General features: G+C 60.8%; 5 protein-coding genes across 22 annotated transcripts in view; 3 read left to right on the top strand and 2 right to left on the bottom strand.

Moving 5' to 3' along the window:
- The window catches only part of Aspscr1 (ASPSCR1 tether for SLC2A4, UBX domain containing), a 36,631-nt gene extending 33,290 nt beyond the window's left edge, over positions 1 to 3,341 (top strand). For 3 of the 5 annotated variants that reach the window (XM_046463232.2, XM_058585237.1, XM_046463233.2), the window contains 4 exons: positions 2,532 to 2,583; positions 2,839 to 2,908; positions 2,977 to 3,152; positions 3,240 to 3,341. In XM_046463232.2, coding sequence (XP_046319188.1) covers positions 2,532 to 2,583; positions 2,839 to 2,908; positions 2,977 to 3,152; positions 3,240 to 3,253 — 312 coding nt within the window. In that variant the 3' untranslated portion in view covers positions 3,254 to 3,341. Of the gene's footprint in view, positions 1 to 999; positions 1,077 to 2,531; positions 2,584 to 2,838; positions 2,911 to 2,976; positions 3,153 to 3,239 lie in introns of those variants that run through there. The other 2 variants (XR_006855895.2, XR_006855894.2) reach the window with 2 other exon arrangements.
- Positions 3,342 to 4,688: 1,347 nt separating this feature from the next.
- On the bottom strand, positions 4,689 to 7,620 carry Cenpx (centromere protein X). 4 transcript variants are annotated; one of them, XM_046463289.2, is made up of 6 exons: positions 7,515 to 7,580; positions 6,033 to 6,355; positions 5,651 to 5,806; positions 5,511 to 5,564; positions 5,198 to 5,286; positions 4,689 to 5,117 (listed from the first exon to the last, which is right to left on the bottom strand). In XM_046463289.2, the coding sequence occupies exons 2-6, from the start codon at positions 6,091 to 6,093 to the stop codon at positions 5,103 to 5,105; spliced, it is 375 nt and encodes a 124-aa protein (XP_046319245.1). In that variant the 5' UTR covers positions 6,094 to 6,355; positions 7,515 to 7,580; the 3' UTR covers positions 4,689 to 5,102. The 4 variants fall into 4 exon arrangements, with proteins under 4 accessions (XP_046319245.1, XP_046319246.1, XP_046319244.1 ...); XM_046463290.2 differs by having other exon boundaries at positions 5,651 to 5,702; XM_046463288.2 differs by lacking the exon at positions 6,033 to 6,355 and having other exon boundaries at positions 5,651 to 5,702; positions 7,515 to 7,620.
- A 174-nt stretch (positions 7,621 to 7,794) lies between these two features.
- Positions 7,795 to 14,889, top strand: Lrrc45 (leucine rich repeat containing 45). Of its 7 annotated transcripts, none has more exons than XM_046463223.1 (18): positions 7,795 to 7,852; positions 8,210 to 8,465; positions 8,876 to 8,937; positions 9,288 to 9,358; positions 9,602 to 9,780; positions 9,985 to 10,218; positions 11,167 to 11,279; positions 11,658 to 11,716; positions 11,961 to 12,038; positions 12,226 to 12,361; positions 12,436 to 12,513; positions 12,594 to 12,705; positions 12,800 to 12,870; positions 13,244 to 13,336; positions 13,490 to 13,582; positions 13,912 to 14,085; positions 14,161 to 14,308; positions 14,388 to 14,889. In XM_046463223.1, the coding sequence occupies exons 2-18, from the start codon at positions 8,246 to 8,248 to the stop codon at positions 14,582 to 14,584; spliced, it is 2,118 nt and encodes a 705-aa protein (XP_046319179.1). In that variant the 5' UTR covers positions 7,795 to 7,852; positions 8,210 to 8,245; the 3' UTR covers positions 14,585 to 14,889. The 7 variants fall into 7 exon arrangements, with proteins under 7 accessions (XP_046319179.1, XP_046319180.1, XP_046319181.1 ...); XM_046463224.2 differs by having other exon boundaries at positions 7,796 to 7,900; XM_046463225.2 differs by lacking the exon at positions 7,795 to 7,852 and adding an exon at positions 7,894 to 7,911.
- A 385-nt stretch (positions 14,890 to 15,274) lies between these two features.
- On the top strand, positions 15,275 to 17,600 carry Rac3 (Rac family small GTPase 3). Of its 3 annotated transcripts, none has more exons than XM_046463281.2 (6): positions 15,275 to 15,407; positions 15,888 to 15,959; positions 16,183 to 16,300; positions 16,405 to 16,467; positions 16,902 to 17,065; positions 17,197 to 17,425. In XM_046463281.2, the coding sequence occupies exons 1-6, from the start codon at positions 15,373 to 15,375 to the stop codon at positions 17,255 to 17,257; spliced, it is 513 nt and encodes a 170-aa protein (XP_046319237.1). In that variant the 5' UTR covers positions 15,275 to 15,372; the 3' UTR covers positions 17,258 to 17,425. The 3 variants fall into 3 exon arrangements, with proteins under 3 accessions (XP_046319237.1, XP_046319236.1, XP_046319235.1); XM_046463280.2 differs by having other exon boundaries at positions 15,278 to 15,407; positions 16,902 to 17,061; positions 17,197 to 17,447; XM_046463279.2 differs by lacking the exon at positions 15,275 to 15,407 and having other exon boundaries at positions 15,460 to 15,959; positions 16,902 to 17,061; positions 17,197 to 17,600.
- A 1,565-nt stretch (positions 17,601 to 19,165) lies between these two features.
- LOC124105876 (L-xylulose reductase) lies at positions 19,166 to 22,737 on the bottom strand. Of its 3 annotated transcripts, none has more exons than XR_009228516.1 (9): positions 22,377 to 22,737; positions 20,944 to 21,059; positions 20,751 to 20,848; positions 20,126 to 20,280; positions 19,991 to 20,033; positions 19,813 to 19,901; positions 19,670 to 19,734; positions 19,463 to 19,580; positions 19,166 to 19,331 (listed from the first exon to the last, which is right to left on the bottom strand). XR_009228516.1 is itself a non-coding variant. In XM_046463283.2 (9 exons), exons 1-9 carry the CDS (start codon positions 22,523 to 22,525, stop codon positions 19,228 to 19,230), a joined length of 948 nt encoding a protein of 315 aa, XP_046319239.1. In that variant the 5' UTR covers positions 22,526 to 22,709; the 3' UTR covers positions 19,166 to 19,227. The 3 variants fall into 3 exon arrangements, 2 of the variants coding, with proteins under 2 accessions (XP_046319239.1, XP_046319240.1); XM_046463283.2 differs by having other exon boundaries at positions 19,813 to 19,912; positions 22,377 to 22,709; XM_046463284.2 differs by lacking the exon at positions 22,377 to 22,737 and having other exon boundaries at positions 19,813 to 19,912; positions 20,944 to 21,076.
- Positions 22,738 to 22,864: the final 127 nt, after the last annotated feature.

Here is a 22,864-nt window from a genome sequence, read left to right as displayed (position 1 = left end):
CTGAGGCATGGAGGAGTTGCGCCTCTCCTGCCCTCTGTTTTCTGGGGGCTGTGTGTCAGCTGCTATCCATCTTTCTTGATGTCCCCAACTTTCCTCTCCCATCTGAGCTCTCAGTTGTCCCCAAGTCTTGGGGAGCAGTTGGTTTGAAGGTTGTAGTCAGGTTTGTCCCCACCCCTTCTCTGTGGATCTACTGGGGATGGGCAGGTGGGATTGGGCCAGGGCCTGGCAACCTGGCCAGTGCTCAGCCCCAGGAATGGGTCAGAGTGGCCAACAGGGGCTATTGGTGGACAGGTGGTGGGATCTCCTTTCTGCTGGCCCTTGTTCACTCAGGTCTTGAGCCCTGAACTGGTGGGCAGGAAGGCCTGGCTGGGGGCGGGGCTGGCCCAGGGGGACTAGAGGACTCCCCTAGAGGATTCCTTCCCCAAGGCCTCAAGCCTGTACCCCCAGGCTGGCCCTGCTGCATGCCCTGTCTCCAGGTTGAGAGCAGAGAAGGAGGCGAGGGGTGGAGGTAGGCCCCAGACTCTAGCTTGCCAGAAGGAGTAAGCAGCTCCAAGGGTCTTTTCTGGCGTACCCCGCAGCCTGGGTCAGATGAGACTCGGCTCCCACCCAAGGCATCAGCCCATAGGAAGCATGTGAGCCCCACAATCAGGGACTTTGTGGCCCCTGCCCTCGGAAGGCATAGCCTGCTGTCCCTTGGGTTTAGGGAAAAGGCACTTGCTGGAGGCACTTGCTGCCTCTGAGCAGGTCTCAGCCTGGGCACACCTGGTTGTGCCTAGAGATGGAGGCAGCCTTTCTCTGCTGCCTGGCTCTTTGGCCTGAACAGGAGGTGGCAGTGAAGATGGGGCAGTTCCTGGGTCCTGGAGGGCAGGTACCTTGGGCCTTCTTGGGGGCCCAGCTGGAGGCTTCCACAGGTGGGAGGTGCCATAAGGCTCAGCCCTGCTGCACACTAACCAGCCTTGATGCTGCCCGGCCTGCTGCCCCGCCTCCTCGTCCCTTCAGCGCAGCAGATCCCTGCAGGTCCCTTCCCTCGCCTGCTGCTCCTGGTCCTGACTGCCCCTCTGCACAGGCAGTTCCAGGTGAGGGGCCCCACCTGAGGGAGTTGTGTGGTCCCTCCTGGAAGCTTCCAAGGGAGCTCACTTAGCTGGGGTGGGTGCGGAGCACATGGCCAGTGCTGATGGGGCGAACTTCCCAGATGAGCCTGTGGGGCGGTGGCCTGCGTCTGAACCCTGGCCAGGTCCCATAGGGACACGTGTTTTGGGTGTGGAGGTGGGCCAGCCACATGGGAGGCTCACGTGAGGGCAAGAACCACCGTGCTCCACCAAGGAAGGCTTCCGTTTCCGGTGCCTCTGCAGGGGCTTTGAGTAGGCCCCCACCCCAGGCCTCCTCTTAGCCTTTGATGCCTGCCCCACAGTTGGGTTTCAAAGCATTCACCGCCCTTGTTTGTGTGCCTTGCTGCCGGCTGCAGGCTGAGGTTTCAGTGTTCCTAGGCCTGGCCTTTGAAGCCTACTCGTATTAATCTTTTAACGTTCCCCAACCCCACCCACCTGGCAAGCCCTGGGCACTCCCAGCAGCTTGGAGCCTCGGGGAGAGAACACCCTCAACTAGCAGCTGTAGCTCCTTCCAGGAATATAGCTTGAGCCCCAGGCCTGTTGGCTGGGCCCAGCCCCCACCTTCCTCTGGTGGTGCAGAGGCCCTGGCGGAGAGGAGGAAGATCTAGAGGCCCTGACTGGTGGCTCTCAGGCCTCTGAAGCTCTGATGCTCTCAGAGCCACATGCCCAAGGCGTCAGAGGCATGTGGGCCTGTACACTTCAATTCCCCCACTGGTGCCCAAGCAAGTGAGGCCAGTCCCCAAGCAGGAACCTGCACCCCTGCCCGCTTTGGGGAGGAATTGGTGCTAGACTCCTGGGCTTCAGAGCCTTATTTGAGTGGACATGAGGAACTCGGGGACTCTGGCAGCCTGTGCCCTCTTGGCTTAGCCAGAGGGATGCCCTGCCTTGGCTGGGGCACTCAGCCTGGGACCCCAGAGCTGCTTGGCTCTGGGAACCAGCAGCCCACCTCAAGCCCAGGCCTGCCCTCCCAGGACACTGTTATCTCCCACTGGGTCTGAGTGCATCCCCTCAGCCCAAAGGAAGACCCCTTGCCCAGAGTCCCCCAGTTTGGGGGCAATACCAGGTATGGGGAGTATGGACGGTCAGCAGAGTCATAGGCATCCTCTGTTCCTAGATAGCAGCAGGTTGCCCTGCCCAGACATCCTTGGTTCCCAGACCACCTGTCCAGCACTGTCCCTTCTGACTTGGTTGGCCTTGAAGTTGGCCCCCAGAGTGCTGACTACTCACCCTGCCGAGGGCAGAAGGGTGGGAGGGAAGAGACAGAGACGGGAAATGCAGGAGTCACAGAAATAAGTGCACTTCCAGGTGGGGCTTGGGGCGGTCCTTTGGGTCCCTATCCAAACTGGGCAGGCTGTTGTAGGGAGGAGGTGTGGCCATCTCAGCAGACTGCTGCACAGCCCCTGAGCCCCCTCCCCTTTGCAGGCAAACCTCTTCCCTGCTGCCCTTGTACACTTCGGAGCTGAGGAACCAACAGGTGAGTGGGAGACCACCATGCTGCTGACCCTGGCCAACTGCCTTGTACCATGAATCCCAGCTTATTTGATGCCCAAAGCAGGAAGTCCTGGAGGGTATTCAGTCTGGGGACCTCATGTGGGTCTTAGAGGGAAGGTCTGTACCCAGATGCCTACTTCCCTGCCCAGGCAAACACCCTCCCAGAGCTGAGTGTGGGTGGAAGGTGGGGGAGTCCCCCCCCCCCCCAAGGGACTGAGGGTAGACTGTGCCTCTGCAGGCCTCTACCTGGAGCCAGGGCTGCTGGAACACACCATCTCCCCTTCTGCAGCGGATGTGCTGGTGGCTAGGTAAGTGCCCTGGGTTCAGGGGTCTCCTGGGCAGTGCCAGCCGCATTGACTTTTGTGTCTCATCCCAGGTGCATGTCCAGGGCCACCAGGTCTCCCCTGGTACTGCCAACCCCTGGTGCTGTGCCTCTGGAGTCTGAGCCAGCAGCTGAGGAGGGGGCACTGGGACCCCCTGGGTCTCTCCCAGGGGCAGTGCAACCCATGAGGAGGAACCCGGGCAAGGTGCCCAAGTGGCTGAGGCTGCCAGGTGCTGGTGGTGGGCAGGCAGGGCTGGCTGAGCAGGGTGGGCAAGGGTCCCAGGACCCACAGTCATCCCCGTGTGTTTGTGCTGCAGCCAGCAAGAGGTGAGAGCTGCCATCTAAGAGCCGCAGGACCGGACTCCACCCCACCCCGCCCCGCCCCGCCCCCAGCAGGAATAAAGACATGCTTCTCTCAAGGCTCTCCATCATCCTTCCTAAAGCAAAGGCCCCCAGGCCTCTGTCCCGCTCACTCCTCCACAACGACCAGGCTGGCCCCGAGAAGCCTGGCTGGACTGGTGTTCCTGATACAAGAGTTCTGGTGTCCCCTGCAAAAGGTCTGGGCAGGCCAGACCCTAGGTGCAGTGGCTTTCTCCCTATTGTCACCAAATTAATCTCAGTACTGTACTAGAAAGGAGGAGGAGGAGAAAGTAGGCCACTCCCCTACCCCTGCAGGGCCGCCCTGGGCAGGGCCTAGCATAGGGTTTCCTGATGACCCTTTCCTGGGCCCCCAGCAGGACTGCAGAGCCAGTTCCTGCACTTCCACTAGTTGGAGCCCTTGTGTCACCACCAGCCAGCCCCTCCCTTGCAGATCTCCTGACTTCTGCAGACACCCACCTGCTGAGTGGGGACACACAGGAGCTCAGAGCAGTCCCTTGCCTACCCAGCTGCTCCTTGGACCTGTGGGGCTTATGCCCAGGCCAGCTCCTGCCTCCAAAGGTTCTCCAAGGCTACTCTGGGCCCTAGCAGGAGCAGGCGCTGTCCGTCCTGCCCTGGGGCCTGAATACACACCCTCCAAAGTGCCCATCCCCCGCCAGACCTGAAACCTGCAGGAGTCCAGGGGGCCACAATTGATGCCAAGTGCCCAGTGGTATAGTGGTGTCCCTGCCCTGTGTTCTGACAGAGCAGCTTTGGGTGCTTCAAGGAGGGGACTCCATAGCCCTACAAGGTGCTGCTGGGAACAGGGATAGAAGACCCTGTGTGCTTCCTGAATTCCAGCACAAGTGGAGCTAGCTGGCCAGTCTGAGCGTTGGGACTGCCAGACCTCCTGCATGGGACCACACAGCCTTGCATTGCTGAGGCGGGCAGTGTGCATGGCCTGCAGCTGACCTGTACTTTGCTTGGGGCCATTGGCGAGCAGGGATGGGAGAGGCCCTTTTTCATTTCAGCATGGCTTTGAAGCAGGTACAAGACCTAGAAGCATCTATCTGGTCTCTGGGTCCCTCTCATCCTGTGTATCCTGGTCCTGGCCATAGTAAGTGGGCCCCGTGGCCTGAGACCAGCACATGGCAATGCTCTTGGACATGACTGCCTGCTGCAGCCTGTGAACAGAAGAGTATGTTTTAGGAGAGCTGGCCACATGTGTAGAGGCTCTTGTCTTGTGGCCTGGCCTAGTCCCTGGTGGGCAGTGCACACATGGCATTTGTTGCCCATCCTCTCCTTCCTAAGGGTGTGGCTTCATTCTACCAAGATGGATGAAAGGGGACATGCAGGCTAAGGCTTTGAAGCAACTTGACTTTGGTGACCAGGAAGAACAAGGCAAAGCCTGGGAGAAGAGATGTTGATTTATTGGTGTTCGTCTGTGGGAATAAATTTACAGCTTGGGGGGGGGCGGGCATCCTCTAGGGGAGGCCCATATGGCTAACAGGCTGCTGGTAGGCTCTAATGCTGGGGTGGCTACAATACACCATACACCACGTGGTGGCATGGCTGGGATTGGGAAGCAGGCCAGTCCACCTGTTCCCTGTACCTGCCTGTGTGTCCCAGAGTCTCATCAGCTGGGAGCCACGGGGAAGGGATACTATTAAGGGCACCGAATGCTAGGTCCTTAGTGTCCTTGAAACACTGGAGGAGGTTCTTGGGAACCAGGTGATAATACTGTTGTCAATGCACTGCAGACCCCACAGGCCTCAGAAGACACTCAGCCACCCTGGGGGTGGCCTCAGGGAGGATGAACATCCCTAGAAATCCAGGAGCTGTTGGGGAGAAGGGCACTCAGCAGCCAGCCAGGCACCCCCCAGGACCCCCCAGACTGACCATCCTGCACTCCACGTACCAGCTGAGGGAGCACCTTCTCCAACTGGTCCACGTCCACAAGCACTGCACCCTCTGCCTGGGCCTGGCGCACCCCTCGGACAGCTGCCTCTGATGCCGAGAAGTGAGGGGGTGAAAGTCGGGGGACTGGAGCCCTGGCCCTGCGCCACCCCCTGCACCCACTGGCACCCCTGAGAAGAGCCAGGCTGTGGCTCCTCCCTGTCAGGGGCACAGCTTAGGTGTTTGTGGGAACTGAGAAAAGCTTAGTGTTCACGTTGAAAAGTAAAAGAATTCTGAATGCTCTTTGCTCTTTAGCTGCTGGGCCCTTGGCTCACCCACAACAAAGATCCTCAGAAACTCCACCATGAGCTGCAGTGCATCCCCGCTGACTGTAAGGAACAAGAGAGCCGTCAGGAGACCCTGTCCCCACACCCCCACACCTCCCTTCTCCCGCAAGCTTCCCACTGGCACTCACCTTTGGTCTTGCTATCCCTGAAGTGCAGGTGCAGCAGCCTGCTCACCAGCTCCTGGAGGGGAGGGAGGGTCAACCCCTTCTGGAAGGAATGGGTTGACTTCCAGCTGAAAGCACTGCCACCCCAGGGTCTCAGGATCAGGGAGGCATCTGGCTGTGCTGAGGGGGAAGAGTTTATCCAGGAGGGCTGGTAGGGGGACCTGTGGGACCCCCTTTAGGGATAAGAAATCCCTTTGGGAGCCACCTGCACCCTCGGGGCTCTGGGGAGAAAGAAAGGGAGAGGTTTTGTTGCATCACCCACCCCTGGGGCCTGAGGGGCAGTGGCTCTCCATGAGGAAGCAGAGCCCTGGTTCAATGGGCAGGGCGGAGGGGATGCTACAGCTACCTGCTCCAGAGGCCTGGGAAGATGTGCCCACCAATACTGTCTCACTTGGCACCAGCTGCATGCTGCATAGTGGGTGCTAAGGGGCATCATTGTTCTGGTGGAGGTGACCGGTGTGGTGGGAGCAGGAGTTGGGCTGCAGTTAGCTAGGCAGGGGCTGTACAGAGGCCCGAGACCTGTTAAGCTCTCCTTGGCAGGAAATTGGGTGCCATTTCCAGGTTGTGGGTGGAAGGGCACTGTCGTGGAAAGACTGGGCTGCTGAGGTCTTAAAAGTAGGCTCTGCTGTGGGGCCTAGCTGTTGGGCTTCCCTCTGTGTGGCTTGACACCTGAAAGGATGACACTATTCTGTGATATGGTGAGTGAACCTGGGGGTCAGGGCAGCTGGACAAGAAGAACCCATGCAGTTTGTGGGGCCAAGTGGAGAAGAGGGAGGGCAGCAGCAATGGGCACCCAGGAGCCCAGACAACAGGCTGTCACACAGGGGAGGGTGAGCTAGCACCCACCAGGCCACTAGCATCAGCCACAGGGAGGCCACACCGTCTCACCCAGCGCAGAGAAGCATGGGCAAAAGTGAATGCAGAGGCAAAGTTCTGAGAGCTGGTGAAGAACCTGTTGGGAAGACAGCCCAGTGGCCAGAAGGGGTCCTGTCAACGAGAACAGGAGCCTAGTGCCACCTGCTGGTTCTGCTTATCAAGTGCTATACCAAGAGGGTACTAGAAGAGGCAGAGAAGGCGCCTCCTTCCCCGTTTTCTCCAGGACCCCTGGCATGCTGCCCTGGAAGACCACGCAGGAGAGGCAGCCACTGCCTGGGGCTGGACGACAGCTGCTGGAGTCATTCTGCAGTGACTTCCAGGAAGGCAGGATCAGCAAAGGCACTGTGAACATGCCAAGCTCCGGGGCCCCACCACACAGGCCTCACAAGGCTACAAGTCCCCTCTGTCACCCTCGCTGAGGACGCCTGCGTGTGTGTAAGGGCCACAACCCCAGCTCTAGCCAAAGCCCGCAAGGATCTAGCTGTCCAGGTGGGCTTAATCCAAAGCCCGACAGGCTGTGACCCTCCCCGGGTCTTGTCTCAGGGCAGTGCCCAAGCCGCAGTGACTTTCCCTCTGGGATCCGCAACTCCTCCTCTCCAAGACCAGGTCCTCGGGGGCCGGGGCTATCCCGGCCCTACCGCCTAGGGAACGCCTCCGCGCGGCAGCTTCGCCCGCACACGGTGAGTACGCAGGCCGCAGCCGCCTCTGCCCCGACAGAGCCCGGCCAGCGTGCAGCCGGGCGGTGTGGGACGCCCTGCGGCTCCGAGGCTGGACGGCGCGCCGACTCTTCCGGGGAACCGAGGGGCGGGCGGCGGCCCGGCTGCCTCCGCAGACCCCTCAGTCTGGCCGATACCTCGCCCTTGAAGAGCGCGCGGACAGGCTTCGGGCCCTTTCAGGTGTCACGCTGGGGCTGCAGCGTGAGCACCTTCAGCCCGCCAGCCATGGGTCTCACCTTCCGGAAGCCCGCACAGGATCCTTCCATGACCGCCACCGCAGCTCGCGCTCCGCGAAACCTGCGCCTCAGCCAATGAGCCTGGTCACACCCCTGGCCAATGATACGGAGCGCTTCCCCTGTAACCCCGCCCCCACACCGCCACGTCCCAGCCAATGAGCCGGAGTCCCTAGGCTTGCATTCTGCAGCGCGCGCCCGCCCTTCTCTCTCATTGGTTCTTGGTGAGCAACTCCTCCGCAACGCCTCCTGGGAGTTGTAGTCCCCTGCGTCGTTCCCGGCGTCCTCTGCTCTTCCTGGATACCGTGGCGCCCGGGCAGCGGGAAGTGCGGAGGCTGCTAGTGGGTTCTGCGGCGCGAGGGCGGGCTGGGAGCCGCGGGGTCCGTAGGGTGGGTTCGGGGTACGTGCGACGCGCCTGCCTGCTTCCTTGACCTCCCTTGCCAACCTGGGACGCCCTCCTTGAGCGGTCCCGACCATCCATCCACCTTCCCATCCCACTCTCCTAGGCCTCCCCCTTAGGATTAGCGAAATTCACCCCCAGCCCCCGTCGTTCGAGGCGCCGATCGCGCCCGGGCGCCACGAGTGCCCGCGCTGAGCCGGGTGTTTAGCCTCTGTCCCTCCCGCAGTTAGGTGTAGGCCCCCAGGGAGGAGGCCCCTCGGTCGCCTGCCCAGCTGGCTCATGTGGAGCCTGTCTCTAGGAGCATGAAGGGGAGGCCCAGTCCGCACTCGAGGACATGGAGGAGTTCCGGCGTTCCTACAGCCGCCTGTGCAAGGAGAGTGGGTCCGAACCCCAGGAGGCTGTCCTGCAGCAACTGCACCAGCTTCCACGGGGCCGGCTGGACCTGGCCACGCAGAGCCTGACGGTGGACACCTGCAGGGCCTTGGGCAAGCTGCTGCAGAATCAGACACTGTTGACAGAGCTCGTCCTTAGCGACTGTATGCTGAGCGAGGAAGGTGGGTGCCTGAGCTGCAGGTGGCCTCTGCAACTTAAAGGGCTGGCCTCTGTAGCTGCAGGCAGGGAATTTTTCTGTGCCACTTGATTGTTTCCTCTTCTCTGTATATCCTAAAGTGAGAAAGTGTCCCCTCCCCAAACCTGGGAGCAGAGGGCAGTTTCCCTGTCTAGCTGAGGAAGAGGAGACTTAACGTTGAGGTCTCAGCAGCCCAGTGCTGCCTGGCAGGGCAGCAGATGTTTCAAACTAACTTTACAAGGAGCAAGAAGACTGATTTCCATTGTAAACCCAGAACAGTGGGAACAACAGGGCAGTCCTCCTTCCTGTGTCTGGGGAGATGCCCTGAGATGGGGCCCACAGTGAGGGCTCAGGGCCAGCAGAGGCAGAGAGTGACCACTCATCTCCTTTATCCAGGAACCACACTACTGCTCCAAGGGCTGTGTGCTAACACTGTCATTCGGTTTCTGGATCTGAAGGTGAGCCCGCCTGCACTTTGGGTAGGAGAGGGGGAAATGCAGGGTCCTAGGGTCTGGGTCTTGACAGTGGCCAGAAACCATGTCTGTAAGATCTTCTGGCACCCAGGGCCTCCATGACTCCCTTCTGATTGAACCACACATGTGTGTGTTGAGGGCAGTGCTCCCATAAACGCTGAGTGCACCCGTCCCAGGATACAGGGAAACTAGGTTCTGAAAGGACATGTGCCTTTTCCAGAGCTTGCCTCCCTGCTCTTGTCTACTGCCCGACCAAAGCTCTAAGGGGTAGGGATGTGGAATTCAGAACCTACTAGGGTGACAGGAAGTAATTGGCCAGGCTCTTCCTATCCTAGGGCAATAACCTTCGAGCTGCAGGGGCTGAGGCTCTGGGAAAACTCCTTCGACAGAACCAGTCCATTCAGAGGTACAGCACCATCCAACCCACCTGCACCTCCCAGGTCCCTGTGGCTCGGGGCTGGCCCCAGAGGACATAGTCCTGTTGTCTGGGTTCCACACCCGCTGGTGGGGAGTAGGTGGGTATGAATCACTCAGGAGACTCCAACCTCTACCAGAGACCTGAACCCACAGCCTCTGTAATCTGTAGGCCCTGGGTCCCCCTAGGTCAGGTGCTCCACTGGGCTGAGCACCTCGAGTCCCCTTCCCACAGCCTCACCCTGGAGTGGAACAACCTGGGCACATGGGAAGATGCCTTTGCCACCTTCTGTGGGGGCTTGGCAGCCAACAGCACCCTGCAGCAGTTGGACCTCCGCAACAACCAGATCAGTCACAAGGGGGCAGAGGAGCTGGCCCTGGCCCTAAAGGGCAATGCCACCCTCCAGCAGCTGGGTGAGGCCTTCTGCACTCGGGCTTCCCTGGTGGGACCTGGGGCGTCTCCTTCATCCCCTGCTCCCTCATCCCTCTGCTGCTGGAAGGAGTGGGCTGGGCTTCCTGCTTTGTCGGCAACCATAGGCAAAGGCAGCAACATGGGCTAGGCCAGCTCCCCCACCCTGCCAGGTGCCTTCCATCTAGTGACAACAGGTTTCCTTCCAGACCTGCGCTGGAATAACGTTGGCCTCCTGGGGGGCCGGGCCCTGGTGAACTGTCTCCCCAGCAACAGAACCCTGTGGAGGCTGGACCTGGCTGGGAACAACGTCCCCAGTGATGTCCTCAGAGCCGTGGGTACGGGTGCACGAGGCTGCTTGCTGCTCAGTTTGGAGCAAGGCATGAAGCCCTTTGACAGAGGCCTGTCCACCATGGGAGGGGGCAGCTCAGGGCTGTGGACAGGTAAGCTTATCAGGAGTAGCCCAGCCTAGATAGGCACCAGGAAGATGAGGGAAGAGCAGAAGACCCCCCCCCCCCACTAGGTGCCTGCTGCTTGTTGCTGTCGAGGACTTAGCCATGTGCTCGTTCAGTTCTTAGGACCCCGTATGGGGGAGGGATGTCACATTTCACAGACTGGCAAACTGGGGCCCTGTGACTAGGAGCCCTGGCCCTAGCTAGGGAGGGTATTTTCTTGGCATTTGTCTCCTGGTCATCCTTGTGTTTTTGGCTGTGCATATGAGCCCGGTAGGTATAGGGCCACATGACCTATGCTGCTTCTGCCTGAGCTATGGCCTCTCCTACTGGTGACCCCTCCCCCAAGTCCCTGTGGATGACACCTCAGCCCCAGGATAGCAGATCCACATCTTATAACTCTCCATCTATTGCACAATGCTAGCCACAGAAGTCTGATTATGGGCCCAGAGTCTGGACCATGGCCTCTTCCACACTCCTCTGCCCCAGGGTCACCTCCTCCTGATGGTTCTGCCTAACCCTCTGTCATCTCCAAGTTCTCACTGCTCCTAGCCCTTCCTCCATGCAAGCAGTAGCTGTTGAAAGGGCTTTTGATTTCTACAGCTGCCTAAGTCTTTCCAGAATACCTGTTAAGGTCGTACAGTGGCCCTTAACCTTTGTGGTGGAGGACAGATGCTCCAGGATGGTGGCCACCTTGTGGTGGAGTGACCTCCTCAGATGTGCAAGAGATGCCCCCATACCAGGCACCTCCTGCATCCAGCCCCCCGACCCCTGTACTGGAGGCGGGTGTGTCGATTTGTTAGAGATGGTACCTGCCACAGTGTTGGTTCCCAAATGGCCATTTTTCCAGTATAGCCGGTGCAGGGCTGGGCCAGTCTTCTGCCTTTCCTAAGGCTGAGCAGACACCCACCCAGTGGGTAATACAGCTCCTTCCAACAGAGCAAGCCATGGAGCACAACCAGGACCGGCATACTGCCTTCCAGGAGACCCAGACCCGCACCCACCTGCTCAGCAAGGAGGTCCAGTACCTCCAGGAGGAGAAGTCCAAGCAGGTAAGCAGACACCCTCACAGACCTCGGAGCTGCCCAAGCCCAGTCTGGCTGCTGTGGATGCAGCTGGCTGTGGCCCGCTCTCTACTCCCTCGCACCCGTGCTATACCCATCTTTCCTTCCTCCAGACCTTGGAGCCTCTGAGGCACAGATAACCACCCCCAAGGTGACCTCCTGGTCCTACTTCCTTGTGCCACGTGAGAGCCAGTGCCCCAGCCTCCAGCTCCTCTCTGCAGGGCACTTTTCCTTTGAATGAGGCAGTGGGGCCAGGGGCTGAGTGTTGCCCAACTGTGTAGGTGGGCGTCTGCTCTCCTTTGCTTGGTCAGGGCAGGGCAAGCAGTCTCTGGACCCTGAAGAGGGTTTGGCCTGTTCTGTCCCCAGTTTCTGGATTTGATGGAGACAATCGATAAGCAGCGAGAAGAGATGGCCAGGAGCAGCCAGTGAGTGGGCCCAGGGTTGGGGAGGCGGGGCTGCAGCTCAGCTGCACACCTGGGGTCACTTGCCTGAGAATGAGAATGAGTTGTATTGTGAGCTTCCCCAGGAGGGCTGGAGGGTCAGTGCAGGTGCAACACACCCTCTCAGCTCCGAGTTTGGTGAGCCGCAGGTGCAGAAGGAACCACGGCTGCTCGGCAGGCCAGGGAGGGCTCCTGGATTTGGGCTTCTCAGACCCTCCTCTGCACACAGGGCATCGGCAGCACGTGTGGGGCAGCTTCAGGAAGCCCTGAAGGAGAGGCACTCCATCATCAATGCCCTCAAGGCCAAGTAAGCAGAACACTGGAGCTGTGCCCAGGGGGCAGGGGAAGGGAGTACGGCCTGTGCATAGGCAGAGGCAGTGGTTACTCACGAATGCTCTCTGTGAGAGGTGAGTGCTGGCTGGGTTTGCAGGAGAGAGACCCCCGGACATTGCTGATGGAGTTGGGGCGGAGCTGGCTGGCCCTTCTTCTTGCAGACTGCAGATGACTGAGGCTGCCCTGGCTCTGTCGGAGCAGAAGTCCCAGGACCTGGGGGAGCTGCTGGCCACAGCAGAGCAGGAACGGCTGAGTCTGTCACAGAGGGAAGAGAAAGAACGCAGGCTGGAGCAGCAGGTGGGGCACGTGCGGGTGGGCAGGTGGGGGTGGCAGCAGTGTAACCAGTGGTACTCACCCCACACCCAACTCAGGAAGCTGCAGAACGGGAGTCTAAGCTCCTCAGAGACTTGTCTGCTGCCAATGAAAAGAACCTGCTGCTTCGAAACCAGGTACGAGAGTCATGGGGTCACCACCCAGGGAGCCAAGATGGGGCCAGGCCCAGCTCTGGCCCATGCTGCTGGCTTTCCAGGTGGATGAGTTGGAGCGGAAGTTAAAGTCTCAGCAGGAAGAGCTGTTTCTGACCAGGCAGGAGCTAACCCACACATCAGCTGAGCTGAAGATTCGAGTTGTCCAGGCTGAGGGTAGGCCCAGGCAGGCCTGCCACTGAGGGGACAGGGAGCCCCAGGGATGGAGCATCCCAGAGAAGGTTCATCACACTTTCCTCCTGTGCTTTAGAGCGCTTGGATATGGAGAAGAGAAGGGCCAGACAGAACATGGAGGACTCCGAAAAACTGCGCTTCAAGGAGGTGCATTCTTGGTGCACATCATGGGGCCCCTGGTTCCCTCATCCACCTGGTGCATACAGACAGGCTGCCATGGCCCCAAAGCCCACCCCTCATGGGGTCCCCTCACTGGCCTTGAGTTGCTGATGGCAGGCAATGTGTGTGCGTTGTATAGTGCAATCTGATGTGTGCTCCCCACAGGCAAAGGGACGCCCACCTGCCCTGCTCTGGCATGCATCCTAGGGCACCAGGGCTGGGCTGTGCCCTTGTACTTGGCTCCTACCAGCACCCTCAGGGTGCCCCCAGAGACATGTGCCTTCCAGGGCAGGGATTCCATGGGGGTGGGCTGGAGAGCCTGCACCTCCCCACCCTGACCTCTGACTCCACTCCTGGGCAGGTGGAGCACATGACCCGGCACCTAGAGGAAAGTGAGAGGGCCATGCAGGAGAGGCTGCAGAGGCTGGAGGCTCTGAGGCTGTCCTTGGAGGAGGTGAGCCACGTGGACTGAGGCAAGCTCCAGCCTAGGGTGAGCGAGGGGTGGCGGCTCCACTTGTGTCCCGTCTTGGAACCCTGGTTTCAGCCCCATGGCCCAGAAGGGATCCTGGGCCAGAGCAGGAAGGGCTAGCTTGTGGTGTCGGTGCAGGAGCTGAGCCGTGTAAAGGCAGCAGCACTTAGCGAGCGTGGCCAGGCTGAGGAGGAGCTCATCAAGGCCAGGAACCAGGCCCGCCTGGAGGAGGTGAGGCAGGGCCACAGGTACACATGGCTGGTTGCAGTACCCTGCAAGGCCTGTGGGACTATTGAGCCCTTGGGAATGTGGCTAACGTGGGCAAGGCCAGGGCTGTGGGCCCCACAGCTAGGCCTCTGAGAGGGGAGAGGGCAGCACCAGGAACCAACGGGGCTAGGCTCAGGCCTGGGGTTGCACCAGGGGATGGTCCTGGAGGCACAGAGATAACAAGTGGCACTGTGGAGCCTCCCTCAGCTTGCCCAGAGGTGGGAGTCGGTGCATATGTGTACTGTTGCTCAGGCCAGGAGGCCCTGGGGCAGCAGTGCCTCCCATGCCTGCAGCAACAGCACCTGGCTCATCTGGAGGAGAAGCTGCGGCTGCTGGCGCAAGCCCGGGATGAAGCTCAGGGCACCTGCATACAGCAGAAGCAGACAGTGGCTGAGGCCCAGGCGCGGGCCAGCCAGCTCAGCCTGCAGGTGGAGGGGCAGCGACGGCGCATAGAGGAGCTGCAGCAGGTAGTGGGGTTTCCAGGGATGCAGGTCCCAGGGGTGCCTGCTGCTGCTGCTGGGTCTCATCCCCATACCCCACAGGAGTTAAGCAACAAAGACCAGGAAAAGGTAGCCGAGGTGACCAGAGTGCGAGTGGAGCTGCAGGAGCAGATGGGCCGCCTGCGGGCCGAGCTGACAGCCCAGGAGACTCTGAGGGAGAAAGTGGCAGCCCTGGAACGACAGCTGAAAGGTGCGTTCACACCTGGCCTGAGAGTGAGCAGGAACGGGTCTCAGCGGCTGCCCCTTCTCACTGAGCCCCTCGCCTGCAGTGATCGCGAGTGACCATCGGGAGGCGCTGCTGGACAAGGAGAGCGAGAACGCGTCCCTTCGAGAGAAGCTGAGACTCAAAGAGGCTGAAATCGCGCGCATCCGGGACGAGGAGGCCCAGCGGGCGAGCTTCCTACAAAATGCCGTCTTGGCTTATGTCCAGGGGTCTCCCCTGAGATCTCTGAGTCCCCCAAAGTGAAAGGCAAGGAAAGCAGGATCGCCTTGGGAGAACCGAGGGGTGGCATCCCTCGAAGCATCCTTCCTCAAGGGCAGGCCTTGAGTTCAGGCCTTTTCAACCATGGGGACAAACAAACCTGGCGGCCCATGGGCGTGCGGCCCGAGCCAAAGTGACCCTCCAGCCCTACGCCAGGACGGGTGCGCGTGCACAGGAAGGGGCTGCTGGGTCCCGATCCCATAACGACGCGACGCGGGGACAGTGGCGGCGGAGGGAGGGCGTTCCCACCGCAAGCGCAGTCTGGAATACAGAACTTTTGCTCTCGGTGATGCCTGTTGGCCCAGCGCCTTTCTCTGTGTGCCGCTGTCGACCCCTCGGGAAGGCCCCCGGGGGCGGGGCGGGGTCGCCGCTCGCTGTGGCCGCGCGCGCCTGGAGGGCCGCCAGGTCCCCCGCCCGGGGCTGCAGATCCCCGCGTCTTCGTCTTCGCCGGCGGCTTCCCGGCCGCAGGGGGGCAGTGTCCCCGGCGCCGGGGGCGCCGCCGCGCAGGCCTTGCCCTGGAGTGTGGACCCCGGGTCCGAGCGTCGCGGCAGCTCGCCGGCGCGGGGACGGACTGGCCGCCCCGCCCCCGCCGCGGCTCGCCCGCCCCGCCCCGCCGCGCCGCGCCGCGCTCGGCTGTCTCCGCGCCCCGCGATCGGCGGCGCTCGGCTGTCTCCGGCCGCTCCTCGGCGCTCGGGTCCGCGGCCGCTGCGGCGCCGGGCATTTCTCCGCAGCTCGGCTCGCGGCCGCGCCCGCCGCCGCCCGGCCCCGCGCCCATGCAGGCCATCAAGTGCGTGGTGGTCGGCGACGGGTGAGTGCGGGGTCGGCGGGACCGGGGCGGGGCACGGCGGCCAGCGGCGTGGGGTCCTGGTGGGATGGTCCCTTACGCTCTTGCCCCGGCCCGGCCGCCGGCCCCAGGGGCGGGTGGGGCGGGTCCCGCTTGCGGCCTCCGCCCGGGCACACCTGATGCTGATGGGTCCCCGCCTGGGCTCCTGGTGGGTGGGGCCAGGCCTCTCACCTGCACCGAGCCCTCCGCAGCCCCACCCTCTCCTGCAGCCCTCCCGGGCGCGTGGATCTCGCGCCGGACCCAGGGTTGGGAGGCTCTGCTTCTGCGCCCTGGATGTTCTCCCCCAGTCCCAGGTGGCTCTGGATCTGCTGGGGGTCCCCGGGCCCCACCCCACCATCCCAGCCACCCAAACTGGTCTCTGGCTCCGTGGGAGGGGCTGCCCTTGTTAGGCAGAGGGTGCGAGGCTGGGCCCGCGAGCCACGTGGGCTGGCCCTCTGTCCGCAGCGCCGTGGGGAAGACGTGCCTGCTGATCAGCTACACAACCAACGCCTTCCCCGGAGAGTACATCCCCACTGTGTGAGTGCGTGCGGGTGGGAGGTGCGGCAACCAGCTGTGGGGGCTGAGCGCACACGGGGACTCCTCCGGGCCCCTCATTCGACCCAAGTGGCCCGGGTTGTGGGCCTCCTCAGTGGAGTCGAAGCGCTGGGCAGCAGGCTTAGTTAAGAACCGGAGTCCGCCCGCGGGCTGCTGGGTGGCCTGTCGAGCCCCTGTCGAGCCCCGTTGCCACTTTGCTCTGCAGTTTTGACAATTACTCAGCCAACGTGATGGTGGATGGGAAGCCAGTCAACCTGGGGCTGTGGGACACTGCAGGGCAGGAGGACTATGACCGGCTGCGACCGCTCTCCTATCCTCAAACTGTAGGTGACAACAGGGCCAGCCAAAGGAGCTGCACAGCTCCCGTAGGGGTGGGGACAGGGAGCTTTTGAGCCCTTCCTGACCTCTCATCTGCTCCTCCCTCTAGGATGTCTTTCTGATCTGCTTCTCCTTGGTGAGCCCAGCTTCCTTTGAGAACGTCCGTGCCAAGGTAGGCCAGGCTGCAGGGACCACACTTCCTAGGGAGGGCTGGCCTTGAGCCTCTGCCCCAAGTCAGGGATCTCTTCCTGCAGACCTTAAGCAGCGTGTCCTTCAGGGGCCAACGAAACGTTGTTCTGATTGAGGGGGACACTGAGGGTGGCTCTGGTGGGCACTGCTGTCAGAGGGGCGGACAGCTTCCCCCCCCCCGCCCCCCCCCCCCGAGGTGGGCCCTGACTGGCGGCCTGGTGCGCCTTAAGGCCTTCTGGCCGGGCATTTGTGTTCCCAGTTATTTCCCCAGTGTGCCCCAGAGTGGAGGAACCCAGCGTGTCCAAGGAGGGAATGAAGAGGCCTGGGGAACCGGGGCCTGACCTGGGCAGGGCCGGGGGAGCAGCCTAGATATAGGGGGCCACAGTGCCTGCAGGCTCAGAGCCTCTGTCCCCACAGTGGTACCCAGAGGTGCGGCACCACTGCCCCCACACGCCCATCCTCCTAGTGGGCACCAAGCTGGACCTCCGTGACGACAAGGACACCATTGAGCGGCTGCGGGACAAGAAGCTGGCACCTATCACCTACCCACAGGGCCTGGCCATGGCCCGAGAGATTGGTGAGTGGGTTCAGCATGGCCCAGGTGGGAGATAAAGGGTGTGTTCTGGGGTCCCTGCTTGTTTTCCCACTGCCCCCATCCTCGCTGTCCTTTCGCCGACCCCTTTCTCCCCGACCACTACCCTGCTGTCCCCAGGCTCTGTCAAGTACCTGGAGTGCTCTGCCCTGACCCAGCGGGGCCTGAAGACAGTATTTGATGAGGCCATCCGGGCAGTGCTCTGCCCACCCCCAGTGAAAAAGCCCGGCAAGAAGTGCACGGTCTTCTAGAGTCCCCCCTCAGGCCAGCCTGGGGAGGGACAGCGCCTGCCCAAGTGTGCCCTTGTGTTGAGCTGTTTGGTGTCCGAGTCTGCTGTGGGGAGTGGTATGGGTGGGGAGGGGGAAGCATGGGGACAAGGCTGGGGTGACAGGGTCCTGTCCCCTCTGCCTCCTCTTTCTGGGGTACAACTCCAGCCTTCCCTGGCCCCCATGAGAGGCCAGGAGGGAGCAGGGTCTCCCTCAGGGCTGCAGGGGTGGGTCCAGGGCAGCCCCAGGATGGGCTTCCCTGATGGGTGGGTGGGTGGGAAGGTTCTGTCCACTACGTCCCCAGAGGGGGCGGCCCCTCCTTATTTTATACAATAAAACATGCTCCATCAACACTCCTGCTTCTCACTACCTGTCCTGCCCATCACCCTGGGGCGGCTCACCCCTAGCTACCCCCAGCAGATGCGGAGGAGTCTGTGGCAGCAGACTCGGATACAGGTTCCCCAATGGGACTTTGTGCTTGCTCACACTCTGGGTAAGAGGCACTGCTCCCGGCCCAAAAACCCTCCCCAGACCAAAGCAAGGCAGGTGCCTTTAGCCCCTTGGGATGCTGGCTGACCTGGGGTCTGGGGGGCTGGGGTCTCCTGCAGCTCCCCGGCGTGCTGCCAGGGAAGGTGTGCAGAGGCTGGAGCCCAGCCAGGCCTCATGAAGTCCTGCTGGACCCAGGGCAGCTCCCCACAGCACCCAACCTCCTCTGGCTGCTATTGAGAAGAGGAAGGGCCCAGCCTAACCAAACAAATGGCGGTCAGGAGGAGTGACAGTTGATATTGCTGAAATGAGAGAAGAGGTGGGTGCAGCCCAGGGAGGGCCGCCATAGTCCGGGGCTTGGACTTTACCCTGGAGGCCTCAGACAAACACAGGACTAGAGGGTGCCCTGCAGGGTGTGCCCAGGCAGTTCACACTGGCTCAGGAGGGCTGATTGATGCGTTTTCAGGTATTTTGCTAGCTACTTGTTAACAATAGCCGTCATTAGTAATTAAAATTGCAATTAGTTGTATTAAAACCAAATTTAAGGGCTGGGGTTGTGGCTCTGAGGTTCAGCGCTTGCCTAGCATGTGCGGGGCCCTGGGTTCGATCCTCAGCACCACACAAAAATAAAATAAAGATATTGTGTCCAGCTACAACTAAAAAAAATATATTTAAAAAAAAAATTTAGTCATGAGGCTAAGGCAGGAGGATCGTTAAGTTTGAGGCCAGCCACAGCAATTTAATGAGACTTTGTCTCACAATTAAAAATAAATGGGCTGCAGACATGGCTCAGTGATAAATTACCCCTGGGTTCAATCCCTAGTAACAAAAATACAACACATGGCCGCCTATTTTGTGATAACAGTGTCATCTGTGCCTCGGGATGTTTCCATTTACTACGGGACCTAATAGGGTGCTACTGCCCACCTCTCTCCACTCCACATCCAATGACATTTAGTGAGCAGCTTGAAATAGGGTATTTACACCACAGAAATGGGCAAGCCCACAGCTGGAGCACAAAAGCTGTGGAGTGTTCTAGTATGGGGCGACAGTTGTCAAATCCAACCAGGTCGCTTGGGTCACCAGTGAATGGGTGGGGTTTGACGTGCCTCTCCTGGTTAACTCCAGGGGAGGCCCACAGTCAGGTGGCTGCAGCTCCCTGCCACACAAGGCCAAAGGCCACCACTCTAGGAGCCAGCCTTCATGAAGACTTCACCTCCCAGCTCCTGCCAGAAGGCCAGTCAGGCCTGAGTCTCAGGTGTGAGAGCCAGGCCACCACCTGGTCTGGCTTGTGAATCTGCTGGGCCTTGGCCTCCCTCGGAATTGGCACACAGGGAGCTGAAGAATGAGGTTTATTGGAGGGCAGGGGAAGGCTAAGTATGGGGCTGAGTGGGCGGGCTCAGGTAGCTAGGAAGCCCCCGTCCACGGGCACAGTGGAGCCTGTGGTCATGCTGCTTCGATCACTCAGCAGGAAAAGGATGGTGTCCACCACATTCTCCATCTCTGTGGGCGGGGGGGGGGGGGGGCGTGTCGGGCACAGACAAGGGGCTGGGGAAGTGGCTCAGTGGCTTCCAGCCCCAACCCCAGCAGGCACAGGCCACTGGTGCTGCTTCACCTGGCTCAGCCTGACTCACCTGCAAACTTGCCAAGTGGGATGCGGTCCAGCATGCCTTTGGCCTTGTGGGGGTCATTCCAGTTGGCCTGGCCCATGGGTGTCATCACCACTGTGGGGTTTACTGCATTCACTCGGATCTGCACAGGGACAGGCAGGGATCAGCAAGGCCAATAGGGTGCCCTGGGCATGTGGGCTGGATGGTGGGAGGTGCCCCAGCCCAGCTCACCTTGTACGGCCCGAGCTCTAAGGCCATCACCTTGGTCAACATGTCCAGAGCACCCTTGGTAGAGCCTGTGAAGAGGGACATCTTAGAGTCCAAGCTGGCCAGGCTGGGGTGGAGCAGGGGCCAGGTCACAGCCAGTCACTCACAGTAGACAGTGTGATTGGTAAGTGCACGCTGGGAGGCCTGACTGGAGACATTCACAATGGCCCCGGGGGCTCCCCGTGCAATCATGCCCCTGGCCACAATCTGAAATTGCAGAGAGACAGGAGGCAGAACCAGCACCATTCTTCAGAGTTCCTGCTCCTACCAGGCAGGGCAGCTCACCTGGGACACCTGGATGACAGCCCTCAGGTTCACATCAAAGGACCTAGTGGCAGATGCAGAGTCCTAGTCAGGGACTTAGGGCTGCTGCAGGGGACATCCCCTTCCTGCAGTGTTCCACTACCCCAGCTGGCTCACGTGTCAAAGGCCTCCTTGGTGACCTCCAGGAAGGGCTGCAACAGTGCCACGCCAGCATTGTTCACCAGCAGGTCCACGGGGCCCACGCTGCCCAGGGTGTGCTCAGTGGCCTCCCAGTCTGCCAGGTCCACACACAAGGGCTCCACTCCAGGACACTGTATTGGGATGAGGCACAGCTACCAGCGGCTCCGTGCCAAAGAAGGGGCACAGGTGGACGGCTGCCACCTGAGGGAAGGAACTGGGCTGGGAGGAGTTGGGGCTGCAAAGGGCTTTCAGCTAGAGGAGCTAGGGGTCTCAGCTGCCTACGGGCAAACCGGGGCTGCGCTTCCCCGGAGCTGGGCCCGCCTCCATCCAGTTCATTTCCTCTCTGCCCCAGCGATCCTGGCGCAGGGCCAGGTCAGAAGACACTTCAACCTCATCCAAGCCCAGGGGGCCAAGCCAATCTACCCCCACCCCGCCAGCCACGCAAACCGCGCCTCCTGAGAGGGGGTGCTGCGGGTCCCTGCCAGCCCGGGCGCCAGGCGCCTGGCCAGAGGCGAGAAGCACCGTGCCCACGAGGGGAGGCAGGGGGCCCAAAGGGACCCACTCACCCGCTTCTCCGCAGGGCTGAGACTGTAGCGCCTACCTCGCGGACAAGGCTATCCAGGTCGGCCTGGGTCCGGCTCACAGCCACCACCCGTACGCCCGCCGCATGCAGCGCCTGGACCAAGCTGCGCCCGATGCCTAGGGCGAGCGCGGCTCAGTGCCGGAAAACCTCCGCCAGCCACCCCCCGCCTGCGCCTCCAGCCCGCCTTCCCCTGTCCCGGCCCGCCGTCCACCTTTGCCAGCGCCGGTGACCAGCGCCCGACGGCCCGCAAGCCCCAGCTCCATGGCGACTCTTCCTGGGAACCCTGTGCTGGGCCCCTGGACTTGGAGTTCTGGCGGGGGCGGGGCGCTGCAAGACCAATCACAGGGCGGCTTCTGGGTAGGGGGCGGGGACATTCTAATAAAGCCCCCTCCTGGGAAGAGGAGAGGGCAGAACGGTGGAGAGGCGGAGTCCCGGTTGGCCCTGGGGCGGGCCTTTTCAAACTGCCCACAGATTGCACTGCGCTCTAATCTGGTTTAGCGAGTCCCAATTGGCAAGTTTTTCCCTGCCAAATTTATTACAAAATAATAATAATAATAATAATAATAATAATAATAATAATAAAAATAAGGTAATGTCAGAAATAACGTGCGGCTACTCCTGTAATGGAGAACACAGTACTGACAGGTGCAAAAATGTTTCACCCCTCCAGCTTCCAGAGGCCCGGAGTGGGTCTTGTTGGCTCACTTGTAATGCCCAGAAAGAATTTGGACGACAGAATGAACTTGCCAACAGGGTTCCACGTTAGCCTCAAAGGGAGTTAGTTGATCCCAAGGCCACCCCAGACTGCCCATCAGGCCACCAGCACCTTTAAAAGTAGATAGAAAGGAAGGGGGTGGGATATAGCTCAGTTGGTAGGTGCTTGCCCAGCATGCACAAGGCCCTGGGTTCAATCCCCAGCACCAAATAAATAAATAAAAGGGTTAGGACTGGAGTGATGGGAGGTATGTGGAGGCCAGCAAAGGAGAGTACTGCTACCTGAGTCCTAATCCTCAGTTACCGTGTACATGTCCAGGGCTGTGCTGGATCACTCTACAAAAGCTATTTTGTTCTGTTGGTCGTGGTGGGGAAGTCCAGAGTCACTACTGTCCTGATGACCTTCTGTAGTAGGGAAGTGGTAATATATGGGGCTTTGGGGTGGACAGGATGGAGGCAAGGATGGCCAGGTGAAGCAGGACGCTCAGATTTTTTTTTAAAAATTAGGTAAGAAAGTGAATTTTTAGAAGGTAAAAAATTGACATCAAATATGGAACACAGATTTGAGAGACCCTGGAAGACGGTCAAGTACACTCTCCCCACAGGCCTGGCTTTTAGCCTGCTCATCACCCCCTGTAAGGTCCCTGTAATATCTGCCTCTGTCCCTAACCTTGGACCCTGCCCTCTGCCTGCCAGAGACCAAGGGAGGGACAGCCCCTAAATGGTCCTTCCTCAGAGGCACCTCTGCTCATATCCTTTCAGTGGTTGGGCCTTGCCCCCTGCACAGTGTCCGGATCTCATCAGTTGTATCAATTGTCCTGGGATCCTTGGCCAAACAGGCCAAAGTAAGCTTCAGCTCAGACCATGCTGTTACCAGTCAGAAGTACCCTCCCGCGACTCCCACCCCACCGTGCCCTCCCAGCCACTTGCCTAGACGTCTCAGCCCCAGCCCCTCGTTCTCTGCTTCCTTGCCCAGGGCTGGACGTTGTGCCAGTGTCTCCAAAATGCCCGGGCCGTGTACCGGGCAAGCACAGCTGAAACCCCACAGGGCCTGCAAGCCGCTCTGGCCAGCCCTGCATGGCAGGGCTGTTGGGCTTGATTCCGCCTGACGGTCAGTAGAGCAGATAGGGCGAGCGCGCTTGGGCGCCCTCTTCCGGTGTTCTTGGCGGGAGGTGTGCCCGGAGCGGGTCGGGCGTCCCAGGGAGAGGATGGACAGACTTGATCCACCGCCCGCCCCGCTGCCTCTGAACGCTGAGCTCCTCTGGCCGAGCGTCCTCCCGGGTCCAGCACCTCTCCCCTCCCCTGCACCCTGGGTGAGCCGCAGGGGAGGGAGGTCGCTGCAGGCTGCTCCCTGCCTTTTGCCTCTGCCCTGGGCTGGATGAGCATGCGGGAAGGGGTGTCTTCCTTGCGAAAGAACC

Source organism: Marmota monax, unplaced genomic scaffold, assembly GCF_021218885.2.
Source record: "Marmota monax isolate L192 unplaced genomic scaffold, Marmota_monax_Labrador192_F-V1.1 WCK01_AAM20220418_F8-fsc00220, whole genome shotgun sequence".
Classification (NCBI taxonomy): Eukaryota; Metazoa; Chordata; class Mammalia; order Rodentia; family Sciuridae; genus Marmota; species Marmota monax.
The sequence above is the reverse complement of the archived record's forward strand: the minus strand, read 5'-3'. Positions and strand labels throughout refer to the sequence as shown.

What these genes read in the sequence shown, in the direction of transcription:
- Cenpx (XM_046463289.2), bottom strand. Translation starts at nt 6,093, where the DNA reads ATGCAGCTGGTGCCAAGTGAGACAGTATTGGTGGGCACATCTTCCCAG. An exon ending in TTCCCAGGCCTCTGGAGCAG is followed by an intron (nt 5,807 to 6,032) that starts GTAGCTGTAGCA and finishes CTTCCCCCTCAG; the next exon opens with CACAGCCAGATGCCTCCCTG. An exon ending in CAGGGATAGCAAGACCAAAG is followed by an intron (nt 5,565 to 5,650) that starts GTGAGTGCCAGT and finishes TGTTCCTTACAG; the next exon opens with TCAGCGGGGATGCACTGCAG.
- Lrrc45 (XM_046463223.1), top strand. Translation starts at nt 8,246, where the DNA reads ATGGAGGAGTTCCGGCGTTCCTACAGCCGCCTGTGCAAGGAGAGTGGG. An exon ending in ATCAATGCCCTCAAGGCCAA is followed by an intron (nt 12,039 to 12,225) that starts GTAAGCAGAACA and finishes TTCTTCTTGCAG; the next exon opens with ACTGCAGATGACTGAGGCTG. An exon ending in GCATAGAGGAGCTGCAGCAG is followed by an intron (nt 14,086 to 14,160) that starts GTAGTGGGGTTT and finishes CATACCCCACAG; the next exon opens with GAGTTAAGCAACAAAGACCA.
- Rac3 (XM_046463279.2), top strand. Translation starts at nt 15,472, where the DNA reads ATGGTCCCTTACGCTCTTGCCCCGGCCCGGCCGCCGGCCCCAGGGGCG. An exon ending in CGCTCTCCTATCCTCAAACT is followed by an intron (nt 16,301 to 16,404) that starts GTAGGTGACAAC and finishes TCCTCCCTCTAG; the next exon opens with GATGTCTTTCTGATCTGCTT. An exon ending in TTGAGAACGTCCGTGCCAAG is followed by an intron (nt 16,468 to 16,901) that starts GTAGGCCAGGCT and finishes CTGTCCCCACAG; the next exon opens with TGGTACCCAGAGGTGCGGCA.
- LOC124105876 (XM_046463283.2), bottom strand. Translation starts at nt 22,525, where the DNA reads ATGCAGGGCTGGCCAGAGCGGCTTGCAGGCCCTGTGGGGTTTCAGCTG. An exon ending in CTGTCATCCAGGTGTCCCAG is followed by an intron (nt 19,913 to 19,990) that starts GTGAGCTGCCCT and finishes CTGCAATTTCAG; the next exon opens with ATTGTGGCCAGGGGCATGAT. An exon ending in CCCACTTGGCAAGTTTGCAG is followed by an intron (nt 19,332 to 19,462) that starts GTGAGTCAGGCT and finishes CCCCGCCCACAG; the next exon opens with AGATGGAGAATGTGGTGGAC.